Source organism: Brassica napus, chromosome C1 (genome assembly GCF_020379485.1).
Source record: "Brassica napus cultivar Da-Ae chromosome C1, Da-Ae, whole genome shotgun sequence".
Taxonomy (NCBI): Eukaryota; Viridiplantae; Streptophyta; class Magnoliopsida; order Brassicales; family Brassicaceae; genus Brassica; species Brassica napus.
Window position 1 is genome coordinate 29317546 of NC_063444.1, and position 15009 is coordinate 29332554.

Consider the following 15009-nt stretch of genomic DNA (forward strand, 5'->3'; position numbering starts at 1 on the left):
GGAGAGAACATCCAAGACTCCTTCAGAGATTTGTATTGGAACTCAATATTTCTAACTCCATTCTATTTATGCAATGTATTCAGTTATAAGTTATGATTTATTTTGTTATGTCTGAGTAATTCACTTGTTAGATTTAGGGATCAAATAGGTTATGAGGGATTAGCCCAAAATATAGAATTGCTAAGGTGATAAATATCCTTCGAGGAATTGTTATTAATGCTTGTGTTCTGGAGTAGCTAACTAGAACCTTGAACTTAGGATAATGGACAACTACGACGGTAGGTTCTGCACCAAAATGGATTTCCTTGAGCTAGGATTTCTAGGAACAAGAGACAGCTGATTTAGATAATACTAGTGAACCTATCGATCAACTCGCCAATGGTTGCCTAAGAGAACGTCGATCGACGCTCTTACCATAGCATCGATCAACGTTCGATCCGTATCAACAAGCGTCAGCTGAGATATTGGACTTAGTCAATAGGATTGATTCAACAGCGAAAGCTGGAATACTTTCTCATAAGAAATTGATTTCTAGGATTGACAACCTAAGTATTATATATCTCTATAATCATGATTACCTGAATAGAAACCCTAGATCTAGGGCTTTCTCATATTTTTTACAAACCTCAAACTAACCAACTGAACAGCTGCGTTATTCGCCTTGCTTGCTTATTTATTGTTTTAATAATTTACCTAGCTAATCATTGCTGATTAGGATCTATTGTGTTCTCTAGCTCCTTGTGGATTCGATCCCTAAGTACTACAACTGAACCTCTTATTTGGGAGAGAAAAAGTCACTGCTTAAGGTAATTTGAGTGATATCATTAGGGTGATTTAACTAGTTCTTCATCTATTTGTTCTTATTGCTAAGTATAGGAATTATCACCCTAACTTAGATCTTAGGATTGATTAGCGCAAGCAAGATCTTGGTCTGTTACGTGAATGAAACTAGAATGATCTAATTGTCTAGATACATACAAGGGTTAATCTAGGTGGTTAGAGAACACATCAAACTCATTCTCTAAATCTTGTTAGAAGTAGTATCGAACGACACTTCCTACAAAGTACCGAATGACAGTCTCCAAGGACTCACATACGAGAGTTAGATTCCTTGGTCTAGCATTAGATAATCTCTACATAAGAAAGTTTCAAGATTATAATTCAAGTTTGACTTTGAGAACATATCTTTTAATAAACCCAAAATAACTTATTTAGTTTATATATCTATCATACAAGAGTTCACCTAAGTCTAGCTTCATCTCATCTTGATAACTTAAAACACTTAATTCTCTATTTATTGTTTTCTACTATTACTGTCTAGCTTTATTTCAAAACAATGTCTATTTTGTAATCTTAGAGCCTATGTGCATTTGATCCATAAGTACTAAAACATAACTTCTTATTTGAGAGAGTAAGTTTCTCTAGGGTTAATGTGACCATATCAACTTCCCATAGAATTTTGCTATTACAAAGCCATTTTTATCAATCAGAATATACCACAACTTCAATTTTGAAACCGATTTGGTTTGGTAATGTTAGTGTGTGATAGACCATGGATTTGACCCATTTTCGTCCATGGTTTATAGGTGTTTTTACTATCTATTATTATATTATAGAGTCTATTTATTATATTTAGAAGATCATGAGTGATTTGGAGATAAGTGATGATTTTGGAGCATTTTGGAGATATTTGGAGCAGCACCCGAGATGACCATCGAGCTCGACCATCAGTCAATATTGGAGGAGGAATACCGATCGATGTTCACACTTGAACATCGATCGATAGCGAAGCGCACATAAATCCCGTTTGGTTACAGCCGACTTGAAGCCCAAGTCTTCACCAATTTACAAGATTACCCCTGATGAGTTTTAACCTAACTATATAAGCTTTGCCACCATGTTAGAGGCAAAGTGTGCTTTTCTGTGTTTTTAGTTTTATTACTTTCAGCAAAAGGTTTTAGGATTGTGATAGATTGGAGAGAAGATCTAAAGTTATAATTTGTGATTGGAACTCCATTAACATCTATTTTACTATTCTATGAAGTTTTCTACCCTAATTGCTTTTATGAATTGTTTAGCCATGTCTGAGTAGTTCCACTGTTAGATTTAGGGTTTAAATAGGTTATGAGGGATTAGCCCAAACTATAGATTTCTGAGTTGTGGTAACTGTGTCATTAGGATTGTTCATTAATGCATGTTTCTAGATTAGCTACCTAGAACTTGCCCTAGGATTGATAGATAAAAGCGAGAGCTTCATTCAAGTGAGCTTAGTAAGCTTTATTCAATCCGCGCATAAAGCTTAACTAGAAGAGCGTCGATCGATATTCATATTGGATAATCGATCGACTGAGCGAAAGGTGTATCGATTGATATCCCTATAGGATTATCGATTGACACTGCTATTGATCGAACACATTTGTTTGGGTCATTATATCTAGTTAATAGACGATTTCAAACATGCGATAGCTGATGGACTTGTTGAATTGACAGTTGAGCTTTACATTATCATGCATGCAACTCATTAGGCATGTGTAGGATTATAATTCTAACTTTCCTGAATAGAAACCCTAAGTCTAGCTATTTCCTTTTAAGCACAAAAACATCAACCAATCAATCGAGCAATTACTTGCTCAACCAAAAGTGCAAATTTACATTTTAAATCTTAAAAAATTCCTACTTAACAAATCATATTAGATCAATTAAGTTCCCTAGCTCCCTGTGAATTCGATCCCTTAGTACTACAACTAGACCTCTTATTTCAGAGAGTATAAATCACTCCTTAGGGTAATTTGAGTGATATCAACTTTGGCGCCGTTGCCGGGGAGCTTTGATCGCCTATTGATTTAATTTTTTGTTAAGTTTCTGACATAAAATTTTTTCTTGGATTTTCAGGTACATGCCCAGCAGTACTAGAAGCAACAAGGAAACTCAACTACTTTTCTCACCAGATCCTGCAAGCTTGGAGCGTTCAATCCACAAAGAAGCACGCTCCTCATCGATCGATAACACCACTTGTTCATCGATCCATTTCTGTCAACCACCGTCGAACCAGACAATAGTCTCGTCGACCGATACTCTCTCACCACTATCGACCGAAGACACTCATCATCCGTCAACCGACATCTTCCATCCGACATCGATCGATACTTCAATCCGAACATCTATCGATACTGAGCCGCGAGACATGATTGCTACTTTGATACTTGTACGATATGACAGAGGAAACCTGCATGAACAGGAGGGTCATCTGCGTAATGCAGCAGGTCAGAGGATAGATGCTCAGGGGGCTGAAATCCCTGAGTCCGATACTGACGCTACAAGAGCCACTCTACCAGTAGATGAGGCTGCTCGAAACATAACGTTGGCTGACTACAACCGTCCAGATCAGTTCTACACCAACCAATCAACCATTCGTCCTCCCACTATTCAGAGGGATTTCGAGTTGAAGCCACAGTACTACATACTCGTGGGACAGACACCCTACTATGGGTTATATCACGAGCATCCTATGGACCATCTGGAGAGGTTCGAGGATCTTATATCTGCTATTAAAGTCGAGGGAGTCTCTAAAGACTACCTCCTGTGCAAGCTCTTCAAGTACTCACTTGCTGTAGATGCTTCGCATTAGCTTAAGCAGTTACCACCAGGATCTCTGAAATCCAGGGCGCCATCAGGAATGCATTCTTATGCAATTTCTTCAATGAAGCGCGTGTTGAAGACTTGAGGAGCAAGATTGCTACATTCACTCAAGAGCCTGCAGAGTCATTCAAAAGCTCTTGGATTAGATTCAAGTCTTATCAGAGAGACTGTCTACACCATGGATTCAATGAAGTACAGCTGCTCAGTACTTTCTACAGAGGCATCGCGGTGCAGTACCAGATGGGTCTTGATGCTTCGCAATGGGAACTTCAACACCAGGAATCCAGAGGAGGCAGTGCAGGTTATTGAAAACTTAGCATCTAGCAGTAGTACCAAGAACACTGACTTTGAGAGGAAGAAATCTGCCACCATCCTTAGGAATGATCAGATGGATGAGGTGAAGGCAAAGCTGGACAGTGTTCACAAGCTTCTCAGGAAGCAGGTCTGATTGGTTGAAGAAGTAGAGGCTGTAGGCACAGTGGGTAGAGCAGAGGAAGCAGATGTGAACTTCATCAGTGGAACTGGATTCCAAAATTCGGGGAACCAGGGAGGAAACAAAAACTCTTATGGAAATAGGGGTAACTTCAACCAGAGTTCGCAGCACCAGAAACCCTACAACAACAACTACAACAACAACAGGGGTTATGGAAGCCCTTACTACCAGAAGCCACCACCGCCAACTCAAGAGAGCAAGATTGAGGAGATGCTTGATAGAGTCCTAGAGGGACATCAGCGCATGATAGTGGACTTCAATGGGTAGATTGATTATGTCTACACCAACCTGAACACAAAGTTTGAAACTTTGAGCACTCATGTGAAGAAGCTAGAGATGCAGGTTGTTCAGACAGGAGAAGCTGTTTAGAGGCAGGGAGCCTTAACAAAAGGGGTAGAAGATGATGTGATGAGACACCACGTGAATGCCATCTTTGGGGATGATTTCTGGCAAGTGGTGAAGGAAGAGAAGCTTCAAGAAGGAGATTTCGAAATAGAAAGTCTGATGAGTTTCGCCGGATCACATTGGTGTCGATCGACGCCAAGCCACGAACATCGATCGACAGAGGTCATCCAAAATCGATCGACGTCCTCTCCTGGACATCGCTCGACAACACCTACAGAATCAACCGCATCTTGCAAAGCCGTGAGGATCATGACTCATGAGGAGTTCGCAGCAAAACACCCACATCCGCCCAGCCATGTCTACGTAAACATCGATCGACATTCTGACCCCACCATCGATCGACAACAAAAGACTGTCATCGATCGACAACCTCAAGCTCCCATCGATCGACAGCACCTATTATGTACCGAGTGCAGATGCCAATGATAGATGTTGCACGTCTTAATGCACACAGGCCCAAACCCAAACCTTCAAAAAACATACCGGAGACCGTCAGGACACCTTTAGATGATGGAGTGGATCGTATGGATGTTGATAGGGTTCCTAAGGGAAGAGCCCTAAGGAAAAGAAAGGAAAAGTGGTGAAACATCTGAAGAGGAGGGCTAATGAAAAGGAAAAGGAATGTTTCCGGAAAAGAGTCTTCAGGATTCCTCTAGATAAGCCATTAGATGAAGCTTATTATATCCACAGATTGTGGATGTTCTTCAGAGAAACTAGAGAGACAGAAGAAGACATTAGGAGAATGTTATGTGAAGCTAGAGAAAAGATGAGGATGAAGATTACATTGAAGAATAAGAGTGATCCTGGGCAATTTGCAATACCTTGCACGGTGAAGGGTATTGAATTCCCACATGCCTTGTGCGACACAGGAGCATCAGTCAGCATCCTACCTAGGGTTATGGCAGACCATCTGGGTCTGCAAGTGGAGCCTCCACAGAAATTATTCACTTTTGTGGATTGTTCCCAGAGGAACTCAGGAGGAATTGTGAGAGACCTAGAGGTGCAGATTGGTAATGCCCTAGTTCCAGTAGATTTCCACGTCTTGGACATCAAGCTGAACTGGAACTCTTCTCTATTACTTGGGAGAGCCTTCTTGTCAACAGTGGGAGCAGTGTGCAACTTGCAAACCAACCAGTTGTGTCTAACACTCATCAATCCTAATGCCCACTACGACCCCATCCCAGTCAAGAATCCACAGACGACCTCCAGAAGAATCAATGATCCAAGAATCATTGCAGCTTGCCACTGTGGAGCCGAGTACGAGACAGAATACTCAGCGTCGATCAAAACTCACACTGCAACATCGATTGACAATGCCCATCAGAAATCGACCGACACCCCAAAGAAAGAATCGGTCGACAGTAGTCAAGGAGAATGGGAAAACGACTACTATATTCCCACTATGGCAACACACACCATGCATACAGAGGAGTATGATGAAGATTATGAGTAAGAACGAGCTATAGAGCAAAGAGCGACTCTTGACGAGGAAGATAGACTTCTCCATCATTCCTCTTGGAAAAAGAAGTCGCCATCGATCGACAGATACAGTTCAACATCGATCGACACTCAACCTCACCAACCAAACCACCTTCGAGCATCGACCGACAACACCTACTTTCCATCGATCGACACTAACGTCGACGCTACCAGAGACAGAGATTACTCAATTGGCAGTTGGGCAGATATTTGCTATCACGAGAGCTACGCAGTAGAGACAGCATACCGTGATCAAGGAGATGATGAACTTAATGAGGGTTTCACATTCAAGGAGTTTCTCAACATGCAAAGACGCGATGAAACAGATCAGAATCGAGCAGCAGCTGCTTGGGAAAGAACACGTTTCAGCCATCCGATCGACAGGGAGAGCCGTCCATCGATTGACACCAATCAGTCACAATCGATCGACATCAACAATACAACATCGATCGACATCCGTCCAAAACCAAAAACCACTGTAAGCGAAAAAGATAAATCTGATAACCAGTATCTAACTCCATACGAATTTGGTATTTTCAGGGACCTAGATGGCTACGCAAGAGCAATACACGGACATACACTGCACGTATCTCGAGAGGACATCGCAGACATCATTCAGACAGCTAATGGAGCAGACAACCTGTTCATACATCAACGCAACATTCTAGAACACCAACAGAAAGAGTCCTATGACACAGCTAGCGGCATAGACAAAAGCTTCAAACAAAGGACTCGCCATCCAACTCAACCATCGATCGACGTTGACGTCCCAACATCGGTCGACAGAAGGCCAGAATTCGGCAGAAGAGCTTTCGATCTTTTGGGTACCAGGAGATTCTACTGGGAAGAGAAGGATGAGTATGGAATATACAGAGATGATCAGGGATACGCCAGAGATCTAGATGGACACACCATTCGTGTTCACAACAGAGATTTCAGAAGACTTCTGGAACGAGCTTCAAGAGATGAGCCAAGCTGCATATGTCTTCCTGAACATGCTAGCTCATTCACACAGACCAAGCTGGTACCAGAGATCTACACTAAGGACGAGATCAATGAGATGTTCTATGGAGTCTGTGGAGAACACGAGAATAACAAAGAAGCCTTCCAGATGAAATTTGATGGTGTCTACTATCCACTGAATGATAGTATCAGCTGGCTGACAAATTGCATGGAGGAGATGAAGCAAGACATAGCCAGAATTCAGAGCACGACCGACGTTGCTTGACCTACATCGATCGACAACCGCTTACACACATCGATCGAGAGTCGCTTACGCACATCGATCGACAACCGCATACCAGCATCGGTCGACGACAATCCACCACACCCACATTCGATAAAGTCTCAACCAGATTTTTACACCAGGGCAGAGATAGATCAGATAGTATAAGGGATCTACAGAGCTCTGGAATCTACAGAAGAGAGGCTTGATGGGAGATGTGATGACATCTATTTCCCAATGGATCTTAGCATTAGTGCTTTGACCTCAAAGATAGAATCTATTCAAGGGGAATTGGTGGAGATTTAGATTTACATTCCCTGTCGACCAGAAGCATCACCATCGATAGACAGACGCAACAACAAATCGACCAACATTCATCAACAGATATCGGTCGACAAAGCATCAAACCGAGGGAGGCTAGTACAAAAGATAACATCCAACATGTCTGATACACACAACCATGGAGAGGAGATCTCAGCTGACACATACCCCAGACTTATGAGACATCAGTTCAATCTGGAGAGTCTTGGAGATAGATTGCAGAAGATATAAGATGCAACTACAATAATGAAGGACAAATGGCGCAGAGGAGATGAAGCAATGAGAGACTTCACTGGTACATGGTTCAACAAGCGCAAAGAAGATATGGAGACTTGTTTCCCAACAAGTGCCAACTTTCAACATCACTAGCCCAATCACCTCCAAAGTCAAGCTAAATTACTATAACAAATCGCTGACTGGGAGGCAACCCACTATTAGGTAATATTTATTTAGTTTTTATTAATATATTATTTATGTTGGCTTTTATTTATTGCAGGTTATAAAAAAAACAGATCCGAGTAGACGATTGCCCTTAGTATCGACCGATGAGACATTGTCGACATCGATCGACAGAACAGCACCTACATCGACCGAAATCAACATCCTTACATCGGTCGACATCCATTCTGGTCTGGTATATCGTTATAACTCATTACATTGAGTACTTATGATTTATTATCACCATAACTCCGACTGAATTTACACTGGGACAGTGTAGTTTATGTTTGGGGGAGGTTTACTGATATTAGTTTATTTATGAATTATAAAAATATATTTTCAACATAAATTTTTTATTGAGTCAAGAAGTGGATAATGAACTTATTAGATTTTTGCTTGTTATCTAACCACTCTATAGCACCATTCTAGACTTACTGATTGCAGATAGTACTAAAGATACTAAAGTGGATCAACTTGTCAACTATGTTACACTTGCTGAGATTGTTTCAAGAAACCAAAGCTGACCTCCAACACTAAACTTGACACAACTGCTTGTCTTGGGGCTTGGTATACATGGGATCGGATTTTCAAACAAGTCTGGAAGATAAAACCTTGTGTAGATAGATTTATCACCCTCTCTCTCTCTATTTTTGAAATATAAAAAAAATAATAATAATAATAATAATATTTATATATTAGAGATTTATTTAGGAAGAAATTCGAACAGGACTTGGTGGCTACAACCATTAAAGCTTGCTTCATATGAATTCTATAGGTAAAAGATTAGAACATGACTTGGTGGCTACAACCATTAAGGCTTGCTTCACAAATAATCCAATGATATAGGTCAAAAAGAAGTGAACAGGACTTGGTGGCAACCACCATTAAGGCTTGATTCATGGAAGCATGTCCAATCTTGGTCAATGATATTGCAAATATAAGCAGACTTTGACTAGGAGAGAAATTAGTTGAGAGAGAGAGGATATGAACTAATGTTTACCTTCAGGTCCAGATGCTTGTTTGAAATTCCTTGCATCATGTGATCGATACTCTAAGGTAAAGCCTACACTTTTATTTATGCTAAGAAATGAGGTTGGTAGAGGGGAATGTCAGACAAGCTTTGCTAAGTTGTTGGCTAGATGAATTTGGTTGCTAAGCTAGAATATGGTATGAAGTGCTTTTGTGATTAGGACCTCTTAGATGTGGATTGCAATATTGTAGAGGTGATGATTCTAAGTTTTAAATCACGTGAGTCCCTGCTGTTTTCAAACTTCTTTCATAGAGACTGTCTGTTTGTTTTGCTTGAGGACAAGCAAAAAGGTAAGTCTGGGGGAGTTGATAGACCATGGATTTGACCCATTTCGTCCATGGTTTATAGGTGTTTTTACTATATATTAATATTGTAGAGGTGATGATTCTAAGTTTTAAATCACGTGAGTCCCTGCTGTTTTCAAGTGTGAACATCGATCGATAGCGAAGCGCGCAGAAAGCCCGTTTGGTCACAGCCGACTTGAAGCCCAAGTCTTCACCAATTTACAAGATTACCCCTGACGAGTTTTAACCTAATTATATAACTTTGCCACCATGTTAGAGGCAAAGTGTATTTTTCTGTGTTTTTAGTTTTATTACTTTCAGCAAAAGGTTTTAGGATTGTGATAGATTGGAGAGAAGATCCAAAGTTATAATTTGGGATTGGAACTCCATTAATATCTATTTTACTATTCTATGAAGTTTTCTAACCTAATTACTTTCATGAATTGCTTGGCCATGTCTGATTAGTTCCACTGTAAGATTTAGGGTTTAAATAGGTTATGAGGGATTAGCCCCAACTAGAGATTGCTGAGTTGTGGTAATTGTCATTAGGATTGTTCATTAATGCATGTTTCTAGATTAGCAACCTAGAACTTGCCCTAAGATTGATAGATAAAAGCGAGAGCTTCATTCTCATCCTGAAAACATTCTAACTGAGCTAAGTTTCTTGCTAAGAGTAAGGCGAGAGCTGATCTAGTGAGCTTAGTAAGATTTATTCAACCCGCGCATAAATCTTATCTAGAAGCGCGTCGATCGATATTCATAATGGATAATCGATCGACGGAGCGAAAGGTGTATCGATCGATAATCCTATATCGATCGACACTGCTATTGATCGAACACATTTGTTTGGGTCATTAGATCTAGTTAATAGACGAGTTCAAACATGCGATAGATGATGGACTTGTTGAATTGACAGTTGAGTTTTACATTATCATACATGCATGCAACTCATTAGGTATCTATAGAATTATAATTCCAAGTTTCTTGAATAGAAACCCTAAGTCTAGCTATTTCCTTTTAAGCACCAAAACCTCAACCAATCAATCGAGCAATTACTTGCTCAACCAAAACTGCAAATTTACATTTAAATCTTAAAAACTTTCTACTTAACAAATCATATTAGATCCATTAGGTTTTCTAACTCCCTGTGAATTCGATCCTTAAGTACTACAACTCGACCTCTTATTTGAGAGAGTATAAATCACTCTTTAGGGTAATTTGAGTGATATCAGTGTGATATGGTGTGTTCATCATACATCACTAAATACAATATGGATTCAACAGGTGATGGTCTTTGGTTTGGAATTTTATGAAATTCATGCGTTGGATAAGGTGTCAGAGGGCCGGCCCAATTAATAATTGGGCCCTGTGCTGATTTAAAAAAATTTTAAACTCATCAAATCTGTAAAGTAAGATCCTAACATGTTATTAACACACCATATCACACTAACATTACCAAACCCACTCAAAATATTTTTTAAAGTTAGAGATAGTTGAGTACAACATAACATGTTATCTCGGTGAGTAACCGAGTGAGTTTTTCTCAGTGAGCCAACATAGTGGTGGTTACTGACATAAGTGGTAGTTTGCGATATAAGAAGTTATTAGCCAAACGAGAAGATCTGGATATGAAGTCGAGCAAGGACATATCATGTTTTGAATCTACTAATGGTAAACAAGGTCACATTTTTCAATCAGAAAAATCAAACTCAATGCAAAGATGTATCTTGACGAACATTCAGAAATTTTTACGAAAGCTTTGGTTTTTTTAGGTTATGTGTTAGTATGATTTTTTCTAACCAAAAGTTGATGGAGAACACATGATTTGCATTAGAGAAATGTCAATTACATGGAAAGAAAATAATTGATTGAATGTTAAGGCTACATTTCAAAAATCAGCATTAAATTCAATTTTAATGTTATACTTTTTCACTATAAATGGCAAATATATGTGCTTCTGTAATAATTTATTGTTTGGAAATTTTGTACAGTATATTGGTAATCTCTAATGTTTATTAATGAAGTTTGTTTGTTTGCCGTAAATTTTTATAGAATATCAATGATATTTTGTTACTTTAAATATTGTTTAAAGTCTTTTATATTTGCATTGTTTATACAACTATCTCTAAATTTAAATGTCTGTTATATGAAAGTTAAGTAGCCATAGGAATACACTGCTTGTGTTGCACAAAAAAAAAGGAATAGTGTTGAGAAAAAGACCAAAATAGCATTAAATCAAGTTTTTGTTTCCAAACTAGCACTTAATGCCAAAAGTCACAAAAATAGCATTCAAGGGGTGGGGTTTAGGGTTTAGAGTTTAGGGTTTAGGGTTTAGAGTTTAGGTTTTAGGGTTTAGACTTGAGAACTGAGGTTTTGGGGATAAGATTTCAAATTTTGAAAAATAAAAAAATTTAAATTTTTCAAAAAATAAAATGCTATTTTGGTCATTTTAGTGTTTTATTTTTTATTTTTTTTTTGGACATCTTATATTTTAATTTATGATTTTATATGGATTGTCGCTTGTTAAGAATGAAACGCCACGTTGCCACATAGTTGCAAACAAAGAACAAAAAAATGTGGTTGACCTTAGCCAGCGAATAGAACATTATCCAGAAATCTAACATTTCCACCAATCCTTCACTTCCTTGGCGATCCAAACAAACACAAGAAAATGCAAGAAAATCTCCATCTCTGAGTACACTCTTTCTCTAGAAAATGGAGACCATTCTCTCTCCTCGTTGTCTATCTCCTCCTCTCATTCCAAAACTATCATCTTCTCATCAATCCAAACATGCTACTTCTTCTTCTTTGGCTCTCTCGAATCCCACCGTCTTGGGCCCGAAACACCTTTCCACTCGGTTTAGTGCTAAACCAGAATCTTGGTTAACAGATGCAAAGCAAGGACTAGCTGCTTTATCTCTTTCTCTGGCTCTTACTTTCTCACCTGTTGGCACTGCCTTAGCCTCTGAGTTCAATATTCTCAACGATGGTCCACCCAAAGAAACTTACGTTGTGGACGACGCTGGTGTTCTTAGTCGAGTTACGAGATCAGATCTGAAGAAACTCTTGTCTGATCTTGAATACAGAAAGAAACTCCGACTCAATTTCATCACTGTCCGGAAGCTCACTGTGAGTTTCGTTTTATAATATAAAAAATTATTTGTGTGAACAGAAAGTTGAACCGAAACTGGTCTGCGTAAATTGCAGAGTAAAGCAGATGCGTTTGAGTATGCAGACCAGGTTCTGGAGAAATGGTATCCTTCGATTGAAGAAGGCAACAATAAGGGTATTGTTGTTTTGATTACTAGCCAGAAGGAAGGGGCAATTACTGGTGGTCCTGCCTTCATTGAAGCTGTAGGTGAAAAGATTCTTGATGCTACCGTCTCGGAAAATCTTCCTGGTACGTTTTCCTCCCGGTCTGGTATAGAGTATGCCGCACTGTTAGAATTTCAGTATAGAGCTGCTGAGACTAAGGGTCTTCAATCTTGATTTTGATTGGGTTTAGAAATAATAGTAACTAAAATCTTACCCATTATTTTTAGTCTCGGTCGTTTGTACTGGACGTGATGAGTTTTTATATGATGGTACAGTACTAGCCACAGACGAAAAATACAATGAAGCAATATACAGCAGTGCAAAACGGTTGGTTGCAGCAATAGACGGTCTCCCAGACCCCGGTGGTCCAGAAGTGAAGGATAACAAGAGAGAATCAAATTTCAAAACGAAAGAAGAAACCGAAGAGAAGAGAGGACAGTTCAGTCTTGTCGTTGGAGGTTTGCTTGTAATTGCCTTTGTTGTTCCCATGGCTCAGTACTATGCTTATGTATCCAAGAAGTAGTGTATTGGCTCACTTTCGTATATACCAAACTTGGCCAGGTCATAATATTGCTACCAACCCGGTTGAATCATGATTTGTTTTTGTTATGGTTTATTGGTATATCGGTTTATTTGAGCAATATATTTAAGTACACAATATGACAACAAAAACGAAATAATGAATGAAACCAACCAATAGGAACATCATTTTAATTTTATGCTTAGAAGAAATGGCATTCGATTTGACAACGGTGGGTCGGAATACTTCCCGGTTAATATTTGATTTCAAACGAAATGGTTTGCGGGCTTCAGTATAATTCATTCCCAATTTACGAACTCAGAACAATTTTGCATGTTTTGGCCGTTACAGCTTTAGTTTGTCCATATGAAATGCGGCTATCGTAATTTTGTGGCGCTCCTCCGACTCCGCAACATACCATTATTAGATTTTCGAAACCTGAAACAGAAGAAACTTGTTGCTAAACCAAAATAACAAACATTTTTCAATGAATAAACAAATTTCAAATTCACACTAAAAACGAAAAAATTCTTACTGAATAGGGAATATTTAGCAATGAGACTGAATTTGACAGAGAAGATATCAATGTAATTACATTTAAATTAAGTAAATGAGCTTGAAATTTGTTGAAATACTTCTCTACAGTCTTAATAAAGGATCATTCAGCCTATTATCGTGTATGGTATCAGAGCTATCTTAAACCTAAAGCGCCATCAAACTCTTTTCAAAAATTTCTTCGATTCATCATGTTAGGCGACTCAAAATCACCGGCTCTTAGCAATGAAATAGCATACCACGGTGTTTCTGAAACCAGTAGCAAGAAGAAACGGTTGTAGTTGAGCATACAAGTTTCAGGACGTACAGAGCTTTACGCATCTTGCATACTTTCGTTGGATTGTTGGAGTCTGAGAATCCAGGAGGTTGACACATGAAAACTTCCTCCTTGAGGTGACCTTGGAGAAATGTTGTGTTGACATCTATCTGTGTAACAGACCACGAGTTATTGACTGCGAGACCAACCATAATTCTAATTATGGTAGGTTTAATAACCGGGCTGAAAGTATTTGTGAAGTCAATCCAATGTTGATGACGTTAACCCTTTGCGTCATTCCTAGGCATTGAAGCGATGCTTACTAAATATGGGCTGCATCTAATGCAATGAAAGTATGTTACGGATCTCATAACAAGAACAAACATGCTTCACTCCAAACCTGTCTCCACACCAATGGCATCCTCGACAAAGTTAACACTTCAGTCGGGTTCAGCTCTCTCAGATTCTCATGAGTACAGACGGGATGTTGGCACCCTCCAATACCTTGCGCTAACACAACCAGACATCTCCTATGCAGTGAACCGGCTGTCTCAATTCATGCACAGACCCACGACAGATCACTGGAATGCTGTAAAGTGAGTGGTCTGCTACCTCTCAGGGACCCTAGGCCATGATATCTACCTCCGCAAACTGCAACACGCTCCTCTCCATGCTTTCTCCGACGCTGACTGGATAGGAGACTCAGACGACTATGTCTCAACTAATAGATACATCATATTTCTCGGGCAGCAGCCTGTTTCATGGGCATCAAAAAAACAAAAAGGCGTTGCTAGATCCTCAACAGAGGTAGAATACAGAGGTGTTGCCAACACTTCAGCAGAGCTGCGATGGATATCATCCTTACTCACAAAGATTGGTGTTCACATTCCCACAACACCAACATTGTATAGCGATAACATCGGTGCTACGTATCTCTGCCAAAATCCAGTCTTCCACTCAAGAATAAAGCATATCGTCATTAATTATCACTTCGTCTGTGGAAAAATTCAACAACGGCAGCTTCCTGTAGCCCATGTTTCCACTCATGA

At 39.4% G+C, this 15009-nt stretch overlaps 1 protein-coding gene across 1 annotated transcript; it reads left to right on the top strand.

The window, feature by feature from the left end:
- Positions 1-11855: 11855 nt before the first annotated feature.
- Positions 11856-13245, top strand: LOC106376613 (UPF0603 protein At1g54780, chloroplastic). Its single transcript, XM_022700784.2, has 3 exons — positions 11856-12443; positions 12522-12714; positions 12905-13245. Exons 1-3 carry the CDS (start codon positions 12030-12032, stop codon positions 13150-13152), a joined length of 855 nt encoding a protein of 284 aa, XP_022556505.1. The 5' UTR covers positions 11856-12029; the 3' UTR covers positions 13153-13245.
- The last annotated feature ends 1764 nt before the right edge of the window (positions 13246-15009 follow it).

Coding starts and splice junctions, on each gene's coding strand:
- LOC106376613 (XM_022700784.2), top strand. CDS start 12,030: ATGGAGACCATTCTCTCTCCTCGTTGTCTATCTCCTCCTCTCATTCCA. Junction 12,444..12,521: donor TCACTGTCCGGAAGCTCACT/GTGAGTTTCGTT, acceptor CGTAAATTGCAG/AGTAAAGCAGATGCGTTTGA. Junction 12,715..12,904: donor CGTCTCGGAAAATCTTCCTG/GTACGTTTTCCT, acceptor ATGATGGTACAG/TACTAGCCACAGACGAAAAA.